The sequence below is a fragment of the Sinohyriopsis cumingii genome, chromosome 7, assembly GCF_028554795.1.
Source record: "Sinohyriopsis cumingii isolate HCF-2022 chromosome 7, ASM2855479v2, whole genome shotgun sequence".
In the NCBI taxonomy this organism is placed as follows: Eukaryota; Metazoa; Mollusca; class Bivalvia; order Unionida; family Unionidae; genus Sinohyriopsis; species Sinohyriopsis cumingii.
In genome coordinates this window covers 119900959-119915268 of record NC_142967.1, presented here as the reverse complement: position 1 = coordinate 119915268, position 14310 = coordinate 119900959, and the positions used below count along the sequence as shown (strand labels likewise).

The following is a 14310-nucleotide window of genomic DNA, read 5'->3' as shown; positions in this document are numbered from 1 at the left end:
ATTGGAGAGCAGTTAGCAACCTTAAACCTTGAACATTTAGTTCAGTTGTACTAAAAATATGTTCAGTCGTATAATGTATTGAAATTATTGGAATGGTGCAGAACTAAATTTAGCCAAAAATAGATGAGATAAATTGTATTTATTATTTCATAATTTTAGTGAAAATGACGTATGTTCAATCCATTCAGTTAACAAGAGCAGTACTGGTATGTTGTTTTGTCATTTGCATGTGAAACTTGTAAGTGAATTGATTGCAATTTATTGTCAGTCGGAAGTTTTTTGATGGGCATTTTTGGAGAATTTCTTGAGAATATAGTTCATGAGGTGAGTTATGGAATTATTTTGTGCTTTTGATGCAAAAATATGCTTTTTCTCAAAACAGTGCAGGTGGAATTGTCATCAATTTTCGCAAAGCTGTGACCACAATTTAAAAAAAAAATATACACCTTTCGTTATCATTCTTACAGGGAGAAGTATGTTTACTTGATGAACAGAACACCATTACCTATCAACAGTAATTACTATATCATGGATCAATGCCGCTGGATTCCCACCAGCTGCCAAACAGCCAGGTTAGTGTGTACTTAAAGACATGTAATTTAATTTGCTGTGGTTTCATTTATTTTCCTGATTATCAGCTTTTGTGATTATGATCAAAAAACATTTTTTGGGGACTTTAGTTTCATGTTTTGCCTTTGTTAGTTTTTTTTACATCTTTATATGTAATTGATTTGATGAATTATCCTCTTTACCTAATATAAAGAATACCAAAGGATAAAAATATGCCAACAACAACAGGATAGTCACTCAAATAGTTTAGACAGTATTGTTGCCAGTATTAGCACAAATTAAATACTGGTCAAGATCGATCCCTTGCCCCATGTTTTTGTCTGAGTGCCCAGTGACATCATGCCACTTGGTTATTGGAGCATATTTGTGCATGATCTTGAAACACCGTCTATAAGGTTGCCTCATTAGTACTTTCCAACAGTCATGATATTAAGAATGGTACAAGTTTGTTCCCCTACAAGACATTGAAACTAATTATTTTTTGATGAAGCTGGACCTTTGGGATTACTTACATAGGAACGGCACAAATGTATCAGGAGACTTGATTGACACAATGTTTATTTATTGGTCTTGTTATTGTTGTGTGAGCTTTATTACTGGACTGTAATTACTGTATATATACATAATATGTAATTGGTACTTGTGCTTCAAGCAATGGTTTTAGTATTTTACTGTATTGTTTGTGGTGTTAGCATTTTACTGTATTGTTTGTGGTGTTAGTATTTTACTGTATTGTTTGTGGTGTTAGTATTTTACTGTATTGTTTGTGGTGTTAGCATTTTACTGTATTGTTTGTGGTGTTAGTATTTTACTGTATTGTTTGTGGTGTTAGCATTTTACTGTATTGTTTGTGGTGTTAGTATTTTACTGTATTGTTTGTGGTGTTAGTATTTTACTGTAGTGTTTATGGTGTTAGTATTTTACTGTATTGTTTGTGGTGTTAGTATTTTACTGTATTGTTTGTGGTGTTAGTATTTTACTGTATTGTTTGTGGTGTTAGTATTTTACTGTATTGTTTGTGGTGTTAGCATTTTACTGTATTGTTTGTTTCATTTCGATTAAATATGCATGGATCAGGTGGATTGAAATTTTAATATGAAAGTTAAGTATGAGAAATAGTGTGTAAACCATTTATTATCATTTTGTGGAAGAGTTCGCATATGAATTTTGATATAATACAATCATGGCATAGCTTCTGAAATTTAACAACATAGCCAGGCTCTTGAAGTGTTATGCCAAAATAAACATTATCAAACATGTTACTTATTTATGGTCCATGAGTAAAGCCAGTAAGTCGTCTTTGTGATTGTTTTCAATTAATTATGTATACAGTTGTTGCTCAAACAATAGCCAGCATGTGAATCTTCTTTAACTGCATACACAACCAAGCAGCAGACAATGTGATGGTTGATAAAAGGTTCTGACAGTTTAATAAACATCAAAAAACAAAAGCTGCCAAGATGTTTGCTGGGCTTGGCAGTATTATTAGATGCAATCAGTTGACCGTAAATAATGCCTGCTTTATTAGCTGGAAATTGAAAGGATATGAAATTGTACATGCATTCAACTTCTAAAAAATGTATAAAATGACTCGTGACCATTGCAGGCCTACTGCACTTAGTTCTTGGGTTTCACATGTGTATGGTTTTTGCTTATGAATTCATTATTAATTTCCTGTTTTTTTTATACAAATATTTTACTGTTAAAGAAAAGCAAATTTACAAACGGAATTCATTCTCTGCACTTTGCGCAAAAAAATTATTATCATTTTGTGGAAGAGATCGTGTATGAATTAGAATATAATATGATACATAATATGATCGTGGTGTGGTTCTTAAAATTTTAAATACATGTGCGTGTATTTTTCTCATACATGGAAAAATACTTTTTTTAAAGTACAAGAAATAGTGTGTAAAATGTTTATCATTTTGGGGAAAAGTTCACGTGTGAATTCGAATCTAATACAATCGTGGCTTGGCTTCTGAAATTTAACCATTTCACCAGGTTCTTGAAGTGTTATGCCAAAATAAACATTATTGGAAATGTTACTTATTGCTGATCCATAAGTAAAGCCAGTAGGTTGTCTTTGTGATTGTCTTCAATTAATTCTGTATACAATCGCTGCTCAAACAATAGCCGACATGTGTTTCTTCACAACCAAGCAGCAGACAATGCGGTGGTTGATAAAAGATTCTCACAATTTAAAAAACATCAAAAAATGAAAGCCGCCAAAATATTGTATAGACTTGGCAGTGGCATTAAGTGCAATCAGTTGACCAGTAAATAATGCCCGCTTTATTAGCTGGAAATTGAAAGGGTATGAAATTGTACATGTGTTTAGCTAAAACGTTTTTAAAAAATTGACTCGTGACCATTGCAGCCCTGCTGCACTTAGTTCTCTGGTTTTACATGGGTATAATGTTTGTTTATGAACTCGTTATTAATTTCCTATTTTTTATAAAAATAATTTACCATTATGGAAAAGCAAGTTCACAAAAGCAAGTCATTCTCTGCACTTTGCACAATGATTAGTATAGTAGTTTTCACACGTTTCTTTCGATATTCACATAATCTGAAGTAAAAGTTATATGCACGTTGAAAGCATGTGTTGATTGTTAATTATTCTTGCTGTAGTCGTTCAGACAAATAGGCATACAAGCGTTACTTATTGGAAATTTACAATGGATAAATGTACATGGAAACGCATATGAGAAAATTTTAGTTGTATGAAATTTGTACAGACACCGTTCATAGACCCTGGAACGTAATGAACTGTACATGTGTTTTTGAAGTTACATATGCCAAAGGTACGATATCAGACGGCAAGTAAATGGTGTTGATACTCTGTTCATACTGTATATTAGATGCTGAATTCAGACACAATGATGTGGGAAAAAAATTATTGAATATTGTAAATCTGTGCAGTTTTTCAATGGAATTACATGCATTATAAATGAACTGCATGCCACGACGGCATGATAGTAAATGGTTTTGATACCCTATTCATCATATACATTAGACATGAACACACATATATGTGCCAATGAGTTGTTCTCAGAATCAGAAAAGTAAAATACTGTAAAACCCCCACATTACCTTGACCCCGATATTAATGTGATCCAATTTTTCAGACCCCAATTATCGTGTTATAGCGGGGTTCCACTGTACTTGGATTCCTGATAAGTATTTTCAATGATTTGGATCTCTGTAACTTATAAATATGTTAATGGACTTTTTGTTTATAACAAAATCATAGATTCAAAAGGATAAATCTTGTTTGCAGTGTAGCCATGTGGTTTGTTGATTGTTACTTAAGTAGTGTAGGATATGATGTATTATGTTTCAGGGCAGCCAGTGTTGTGTATTACTTCTTTTTGATAAAGCAGAAGATTGACAGGGAACAAATTCAGCCTTTATTTATCAGAAACACTATCCCTCTTTGTATGGCTCAGTATGAGAGAGTCTTCTCCACTACCAGGTATTCTGTCTGTCTGTCTCTCTGGTCTTTCTGTCTGTATGTCTGTCTGCCTACACACCTATCCATCCATCAATATATGTCTGTCAGTTTGCCTTTCTACATTGAAACTTGCATTAGCAGACATATCAGTATGGAGGCCTCCTATTTACCATTGATAATGTTTATTGACTACTTATTTTAATTTTATATAGATTTTTAACCCCAATGTAAATGAAACCTGTCCATAATGGATTGATATTTTACATTGGCAGATCATCATACATGTACTTTTTATGTTGAATGATAAGATTTTTTATGTCTGCCTTAATTTGGGTAATTTGTTTGTCTTCACCCATAACTTTGCTACAGTTGAAGAGAATTTTATAAGATTGTGCCCAAATATATTTCATGATTAAATGGTGTGACATGTGCCATATATATATATCCGTTCACTCATACTTACGATCAAAAGAAACGGAAATGGTCTTTCTCTGATGTGTATCTTTGGCTGTACTATATTGAACCACTTAAGATACATTTAATAAATGTAGCCAATTATATATCCTTTATAGACAGTTAGATGCACACCATAGCCATACCCATGACTCAAGGTGAAGGTCACAGCAAGGGAAACAGACTGACTTGTATCCTTGTCCAGAGAATAACATTTGAACTAGCAAAGTTATTTTAATGAAACTTTAGCCTTTTATATATCTTGACACAACAGTGTCCTGTGTATTTAGGCACACCCCTTGCCTCAAGGTAAAGGACATAAAAGGACAATGCAGCTGAGTGGACTGTTTCGTTTTCTAAGCTGTATCTGTTTTATCTTGGCAAATCTGGATGAAACATTACCCAGCTCCACACCTTATCATTTAGTGAAGTACTTAGCTCAGAGATTGGGGTTATTAGGAGGCAAAAAGGCAATAAGATGGGTGATTTATGTGCCATTTGTAGTACTTATGTTGTACCTTGTTTTCATGACACATTGAGTCACTTTGATGACCAGTACAACCTCAAAACATCCTACATTTATGATCCATTTATTTTATTAGTGTATTTCTGATTGCAGAATTCCAGGGGAAGATTGTGACACACTGATACACTATAGTTCAGCCGAGTCCAAGGTATATACCTTAATGAAGTTCTCTTATCTGTCAACCATCAGTTATTTGGTGACAATAAAATGATAATGTAATTATGTATTTTAATCTCCTTTACATCCAAAAACTGTTTAGGATAGAGGTTCAAATGCTGGGATATTATAGAGGATGATTTGTAGATTTGTGTTTAGTTTAAGACCAGTGGAGCTTATGGGATGGTCGTACATCTATCATACAGTATGTGGTATTTGTTATTACAGTAAAACCTGTTATGAGAGACCGCCCCTTCTGCCAACCAAAAGCAGTCTCTCAAGACAGGTGGTCTCTCGTAAGAGGTGTGTGAAAATGGACTGGTTTTCAGGGTCAGTCATTAGCATTGTTGAAAAATAAATAATACCCATACTCACTGTACATGTATCATATCCTTTATTCATAAATCTTGTTAAATATTGCATGCATTCCTCTCAAAATATCTTTATATAATAAAGATATACATCTATCAAACAACGAGAATAAAATTTATATTTCAACATCACATTAATATGTACAAAAAATGAACAGTTAGATATGATGTATATATCTTATTCTATACACTTATTCACTTGTTTTTTAAGAAATCCATTATACTTCTTTGTTGACATGTTTTACTCAGCTGTTTGGTCTCCGTAAACTGTCCGTCGTGCCTTGGCATATTTCCTCTGTGCTTGTGCACCTTTCCGCCATTCGTTTCTAATGGACTCCTTGTCTTTGATTACATTTTGAACTTGCGTTTTACCGACGCTTAAGTTGACTACTATTTTGCGAGCGGTCTCCCCTTTTTCATTTCTTTCAATGACATTAATCCTTTCTTCCAGTGTTAAAATTTTTCTTTTTTTCAGCGGAGGTTCTGCCATTGTTATTAGTGTTGACATTATAAAGACTATCGGTTTTGATCATGTTTTGGGGAAATGTGGAATAAATATATATTATGTACCAATGAATGAAACCAAAAGACATAATTAACTCATCAAGAAACAATACATTTATTCTGAGACAAAGTTTAAATCAACAGCGTTATAGCTGGATAAACAAAGGTTGCGGCCATCTGCACCTAGGTAAACAGATGGTGGCTTGGTGAAACACTAACAAAAGAAATAAAAAAATAATTTTAAAAAAATCCAGAAATGATTCTCACTTACTAGTATTAAAGACAATGAGCTCTTTCACCCTCCAGGCCTTATGGATTAACTGGAAAGACAAACAATTTACTCAAACCTACACTGAAGCCCTTTCAAACGATTTCTCACTGGGACATAAGGACTACCGGCGTTTTGTGAGTTTTCATAAAGATAAAGAAAACATACAAACCTCTAAATTGACTGTGTATATCCATCATTACTCCCTTTGATGTTACTCTTACTGGCTATTCACGTGACTTTGGCACTACAATGGCGGTTTGTGACATGTACTTACGCTGGAGTTGTAAATTTCACAGAACTGGTACTGTAGCAAGACAAATTCTTTTTAAATACTTCATTAGAGCAATCTTTACTATTTATGCAGTCTTTGTTACAAAAGATTAAATGATGGTTAGAGGTGTTTATCTCGATATATGGTTGTTCAGCTATAGTGTTATTTAATGTGCACTTTGTTTGTATACTACATTTATCCCGAGCTCTAGTGTTTACAAAGGAGGATTAAGTTAAGGTCAGTGGTGTCAATCTGTTTTGTTTTTTTGGCAATGCGGTCGTTCATAGCAGTGTCAAAATGCAAATTTTGCCAAGAAATCGCGGTCGCTGGTTGCGTTCAGCAGGTGGTCGTTCATAACAGAGTGTTTATATAGTAAAATCGATCCACGCATTACGATTGTGGTCGGAAATGACAGGTGGTTGCTCATAGCAGAGGTCGCTCATGACAGGTTTTACTGTATAGTTCTTTATCTTTCACCCAGTGTGTGGTCTTGCGGGATGGTCCTACATCTGTCAACCTGTGTATGATATTTATTGATCATCATCCTTTATCTGTCACCCAGTGTGGTATCTGTCATCATCTTTCATCTATTACCAAATGTGTGGTATTTGTTATCTTTATCTGTCACCCAGTGTGTGGTCTTATTGGATAGCCCTACATCTGTCAAACAGTGTTCAGTATTTGGGGTCATCATCCTTCATCTGTCACCCAGTGAGTGGTATCTGTCATCATCCTTTACCTGTTACCCAGCGTGTGGTATTTATTATATTTATTATTGTCCTTCATCTGTTACCCAGTGTGTGGTATTTATAATTGTCCTTCATCGGTTACCCAGTGTGTGGTATTTATTATTGTCCTTCGTCTGTTACTCAGTGTGTGTTATTTATTATTGTCCTTCATCTGTTATCCAATGTGTGGTATTTATTGTTGTCCTTCATCTGTTACCCAGTGTGTGTTATTTATTATTGTCCTTCATCTGTTATCCAATGTGAGGTATTTATTATTGTCCTTCATCTGTTACCCAGTGTGTGTTATTTATTATTGTCCTTCATCTGTTATCCAATGTGTGGTATTTATTATTGTCCTTCATCTGTTACCCAGTGTGTGGTATGTTATACTTGTCCTTCATCTGTTACCCAGTGTGTGGTATTTATTATTGTCCTTCATCTGTTACCCAGTGTGTGGTATGTTATACTTGTCCTTCATCTGTTACCCGGTGTGTAGTATTTATTATTGTCCTTCATCTGTTACCCAGTGTGTGGTATGTTATGCTTGTCCTTCATCTGTTACTCTGTGTGTGTTATTTATTATTGTCCTTCATCTGTTACCCAGTTTGTGGTATGTTATACTTGTCCTTCATCTGTTACTCAGTGTGTGGTATTTATTATTGTCCTTCATCTGTTACCCAGTGTATGGTATGTTATACTTGTCCTTCATCAGTTACCCAGTGTGTGGTATTTATTATTGTCCTTCATCTGTTACCCAGTGTGTCCTTTATGTCTAACCCATTGTGTGGTCTTATGGATGGTCTAGAATTGTTGTTTCCAAAGTATTATTGCTGTCTTGAAAATATGTTATTGCTACTCCAGATGAAATTGTGCTTGCACTACCAAGGAGTTTTTCACTGATAGATTTCTTAACACATGTTTTGTTGGTGCTAAATAAAAATGGTGCAGCTCAGTCATAGCATCTTTGCGTCCATCTGTCCATCTGCTATTCCATTTATTCATATGCCTATCTATCATCACAGTTTCACTTCACTCTTTAACTTTAAAGCTGTTTGAGATTAAGGGATGAAACTGGGTGTATTTATAGATCATCACTAGAAAGTGTGTCTTGTACCTCATTGTGCATTCAAGGTAACAGCTCATTTAGTTTTAAATTTTGGTCACGCCTTCCTCTCTCAGGGTTCCCACACTACCGGGAAATCTGGAAAAAGTCGGGAGAAATGATAATTTTGTTCCTGACCATGAAAAATCCTGGAATTTCGCAAATATTGATGAAAGTCAGGAAAAACCTTGGAATTTTCCGCCACCACTTGATGCATGAAACAGTAACGTAATTGAGTCGTAACTGATTGTGAGTTAAATTTATCGAGTTTTAACCAGAATATTCAGAGGGTCAATTCAAACTCTCATTGGATTAGATTCATCTGGTAGACTTTTATTTTCACTTTCAGCTTGATATCCGTATCTTTCCTTACATGGAAGGTATGAAAATCAGTCTAGCATCACAAGAGGCAAACATCATGGTGCCAAAGCATAGCTGCTTACCTGATGGTCTAGCAAACTTTAAACATTGTTAGATTGAGTGATACATGCCTGAAATGGATATGAAAATTACTTATTGTCTCAGAAATTGTGAGTACTAAAATTGTTATGTCTTTAATCTGTTGAAAGACATGATAAAACTACAGCGTTGATAAATGTGACTTGGTACACCACTCCCTCGATAACTCGTGCACATCGGGTTCCAGAAACATCGACCGCACTATAAGTGAGGCGCGAGTTATCAAGGGACCTATAAAATAAGCCCAAAACCAATAAAGTGATCGACGACATAAAGGAAAAATAAGGGGAGGGGGTAGGCAGATTATAGTGTTAAATACTCACTTTATAATCGTGCTGAGATTAACTGTGAATAAATATCTCTTCATAACGGTGTACTTTATTCATTATTTCCTCATAGGGCAACAATAATTGCAGGATAAATTACAGTATATTGAGGTGATCATCGAAAACATTATTCCACGTGGTTTCCGTTTGCTTAACATGTGTACCACTTCACACATTGTGTACTACGTCACTAATTTTTATGTTGAATTGGATACATTCTGGTTTTATTGTTTGATCCAAATTAGACGTTTTTTATATACAAAAGATCGACTCTTTTCAAGAAACAGTGTTGATCGAACAATAGATTTGAATGCGATAGAAGTAAAATGGAAAACAAAAAAACAAGGGTTAATCAGTACTAACATATTTAATTGGTCTACAAATTTAAAACAACGTAAATTAGAACATGTTAATACTTGCCATTTGTGCCACGCTTGACAAATGTCAATTCACTTTTTGAAAAAATCAGTTATTTTTATTTTTTTTGTGTTACCAGTACTCTATGGTTTCTCTCCCGCCAAGCAAAATCCCTCAGATTTCTCAACGCATGAGCTTTACGTAGTCAACATTTTGGGTCTCCAGCCACCTTATGGCAATATCAAAATATTTGATTGCTTCCTGTGCAGAGGGGGGAGGTGGTGCAAGATCTGCGTCTGCATCACTTTCAACACTTGTGGTACTCCAGTTAGAATCGTCTTCTGCTGAAAATTTGTTCGTTATAGAATTAATTATTATTTCATCTGACATGTATTCGGCTGTGGGGCAATCATTGTCAGCACAAATCCACTCCTCCATATCATCAAGAGAAACGCCCACCTCAGGACCATGAGTCTGTACGAATTTCTCCCAAACAGCCTCGGCATTAATGACATCAGTTTCACTGAGACCTTTGAAGTCACTATCATCGTCGCTGTCTCTTTTACTGTTTTGCTTTACGTCAAAGGCAGCTCCAAGACCCTTAATCCAGCACCCCAGGTCTCTTGTAATCGATTTTTTAATGCAACAAACACTTCCCCAAGTTGTTGATCAAAACAAAGCTGGCATGTAATTAGGTTCTCACAGAAGTACTCACAGGTTTCGATGTGACGGTCGATTGACTCTTTTCGTGTTTTCAATGAACAGAATATGTTGTGATTATAATGTTTACACTGAAACGGAATTAAAGGATTATAACGTGACTTTCACACAGGAAGACGTTTAACTGGTGTTTATTTCATTCTCTGTTGCCACCTGTTAGCATTTACCAGAAGTTTTCATTGATCGCTATTTCACCAGACTGTTTATTTACAGTATACTGACAACTATTTATCATAAAAACTTACATAATATATGATATCTTTAAACAGAGGTCTCGCTAGGATTTTAAAACTGGGTCTTTCTGCCTCTGAATTCAATCACTAAATATCTCACCCGGCCGCCATTCAAAGCCTTTGAACTAGCCGCCTAGCTGTTGCATCATGTTTTCTTTTTTTTATGTACTCTTATAAAATGGCAACATGTATGTACATCAAAGAGTCTTTCAGTCACTGAATTCTGTCGTTGTAAATACCAGCACAGTTAACTGATCAACACATTTTCCCACAAAGCAGGTGGCTGAAACAGGACTGGCAAATCTTTGAATTATCCCGCACACCTATTACATGCGTATGGAGGACTCCCGCCTCAGTGATTTTCTGCGTCCCAGATCAAAAATTGGCGTCCAAACACGCGTAATTAAGCGTTTTTGAGATCTCTGAAATTAATTCTTATTTAGAACTTGCAAATTTCAAAATATGGATTATATTTTTACGGGCATTAATCACCATTTTCGGTGATAAAACGAGCATTGTATCAAGGTTTAATTTATCAGTTCTTATCGTAATTTTTTCATGTTCAGCATATTTTAAAGATATTTTAGATACATTTTCTCTGGAAAAAATCGGGAACCAAGACGGACACCGCATTATAAGCAGGATCGCGAGTTATCCGGGCACAAGTTATCGAGGGAGCGGTGTACTCGCAATTTGCATTGCTAGTTGCATGAGTACATAAATCTAACAATCCACATTTTCAGATGTTGTAGAGAAAAAATAATAATAATATTAAAAGAAGGTCGTATACTGGTTGTAGTAAAAATACAAAAACGAAAGAAAACTAAATTTTCCATATTTATATATCCCAAGAACAATTTCTGGAGTTTTGTTGTATCACATGACTGCCACGTTGACATGTGCTCTCAGCTTGTTAAATCAGACTGGCCAGATTGCTGGTTTTTACAAAAAGTATCTGACTTTCATTTAATATAATTGAATTTCTATACAACATTAAAATGGAGTTTGTTGTTGATATGACGTGACTAATTGACTTCCGATGTCGTCATTTGATATTTGCGAAGTGACTAGTAATGCAAATGATGAATGCCAGGTCAGGTTTCATCAATGCCGTAATTTTGTCTAGTCTGTCAGCGGATTAAAGACATAACAATTATAATACTTGCCATTTCTTATAAAATAAATCCTTTTCCTATAGATTTCATGCAGGTATAAGTCGATATAACATAAGTTTAAATTTTCTAGGCTCCCTGGTAAAGGACTAACATATGTCACTTCTGCATGGTGACAAATTCCAAATTTTTTATGTGCAAATGCAACGACCCCACACCCCAACCTAAATGTCCAAATATCAAAAATGGGCTGGGAATAATCAGAGGAAACCTGAATTAGAAAATGGACTGCTATTTGTTTTAAACCAAATTTATAGTCCAAATTGTTGAATCTCAGAGCTGAAATGAGAAATTGTCATCCCTTGTACAGTGTATTATATAATAATAAGAAAATTCGATCCCCTATATCAATACAGGTTTGGGGATTGGTTTAACTAATTACAAGAAGACAAGTTAATTTTACAGAAAATTTAGTCATTGTTTTTACAATAGTATATAATTTTGAATGTCTTTTATCAAAATTTAATTAAATCCTTTTGAAATCATTTTTCAAATGATGGATTATTAACCAGAATGTCTTAAGGAGATTAGGTTGTTTGAAAAATCTTCTTTGGGATTTTATTGGCAAAGATAAATTCAGGGTTAAACTTTCTTCGTTACAAGACAAGATTCTAATTATTTGTGTTTGTTGTTTTTTTTTATATATATGCTGTAATAGGAAGTGTTTACTGTCTATAAGATGCACATATATATTGTTATAGAATTCTTTAATATTAGAAGCCCTGAGTTGCTGAGTGGTCTAAAGCGCTCTCTGTTATGGATCACTGCCATTTCACCTCTGTCTGCATGGGTTCGAATTTCAGATTCAGCCAATGTGGGTATGTGAGAAAGCTTGCCAGTAGCTTCTCATGGGTCAGTGGTTCTTTCCAGGGTTTTCCCAGGTTCTTCCTCCACCATTAATACTGGCCGCCATGTATAGCCTATCGTGTACTGAAAAATGGCATTAAACCCCACAACAACAACAATAACAATTTTAGAATTAAAGGTCTGAAAGGAGACAAATCTAATTTATGTTCATTATGTTGTTCCCACTTAGCAATATAATGCAGGTCAGCAAAATAAAGTTAGAAGTTTTATTTTGTACATTGAAATGATTTTACATGCCACTTTAAAGGTATATAATCAAAGTTGTTTCATGTGATACATTTTGTGGTTTTGTACATGATCATCTTTTCTGGCTTAGATATTTTGGAGGGTCTTGAAAGAGAACCATCTTTAGATTTAGAAAATGCATGTATTATAATCTAAAATGTTTTTTAAATCCATTCAGTAATGGTCATATGTGAACCTTGAATTTTTTTATTTCATCCTGGAAAATCCCTGGAAATAACCTAGAAATTTATCTTTAGAAAAGCATGGGAACCATGCTCTTTACTCTATAACTTTCAGTCCATTTGGAATGAGACTTGGTATACATCATTAGAAGGTGTGTCATAACCACAGTTACAGGTTGTATCTAGGACATGCAGTTATTAAAATCCCACTAAAATTAAAAATTGTGCCTGAAACTTTTGACTGTGATTTTAGTTGCAGTTGTCTCTGAACTGTGGATTAGTTTTCTATACCATGGTCATTGAGGCTGTCAACCTCCATTCTGATAGGTAAATTAATCATGCAGGGTAGTAGATAGTGCATTACTGATATTAAAATTTAGTGCTGGGACATGAAACTAATTTAAATTGTGTAATGTATGTATGTATGTGTGTATATATATATATATATATATATATATATATATATATATATATATATATATATATATATATGTATGTATGTATAATCAAAAGACAGAATGAACCCATCCAGAAACAAACAAAAATTATTGAAGACAAAACCAAAATGAATTAATTTACTGAAAATGTAAAGAAATGAACTTTATAAACAAAGCGTGTAACAGGCCTGCACCACAGTAAACCGATGATGATTTGATGTAGGCTTTAGTAATAGTAGCATTAAAAAAATCAGCAAACATCACAAAATGTTTACTATGATAGTCAAATCTGGAAAATGATAACCACTCCTTAAAGATAAGAGCAAAGACCTCAGCCGTTCCTGCAATTACATATCAACTCCAAAGGCAGACAACATACTCAGCCATTATAATGAAGCCCTTTCAAGAAGTTCTCATAAAGGCATTTTCAGAATTTTGCACTATAATTAATACAGATCTTTGACCTATGTACATTTGTGACAGCTCATTTTAAAGAAGCAATGGTTAATCATACTGGAGAGTCAGAGGACTTCAGCACTACAGTGGCGGTTAGTGACGTATACTGTAGCAAGATTTATAATCTGTTACTGCACCTTGCATTGCCTGTAGATTTTGGGAACCAGTAGCCAGACTTGATTATTGTGGGTTTTTTTATATATTTTTTATTGCACAAACACTCTCATAAATGGTCGTTCCTTCTGAGGATTAAATTAAGGTCAGTGGTATTTATCTGTTTTTGTGATGCAGTCATGCATAGCAGTGTTCTTTTAAAATGATTTGCACTTTGTCCTAAGTGGCATTGATTACAACAGATTAAATAAACATTAGCAATGTTTCTTTGTTTTATAAAATAATTGTTCGTAGCTGTGTTAAATTGCATTTTGTTCCCTGAAAATCCTGGTCACATTCTGCAGGTGGTTGCT

The 14310-nt window shown here is 34.4% G+C and overlaps 1 protein-coding gene across 3 annotated transcripts in view; it reads left to right on the top strand.

Moving 5' to 3' along the window:
• Window positions 1-14310, top strand: part of LOC149796021 (carnitine O-palmitoyltransferase 1, liver isoform-like) — an 87945-nt gene that overhangs the window by 31799 nt on the left and 41836 nt on the right. For all 3 annotated transcript variants that reach the window (XM_089965938.1, XM_089965935.1, XM_089965936.1), the window contains 3 exons: window positions 468-572; window positions 3917-4048; window positions 5100-5154. In XM_089965938.1, the coding sequence (XP_089822064.1) occupies window positions 468-572; window positions 3917-4048; window positions 5100-5154 (292 nt within the window). The remainder of the gene's footprint in view (window positions 1-467; window positions 573-3916; window positions 4049-5099; window positions 5155-14310) is intronic.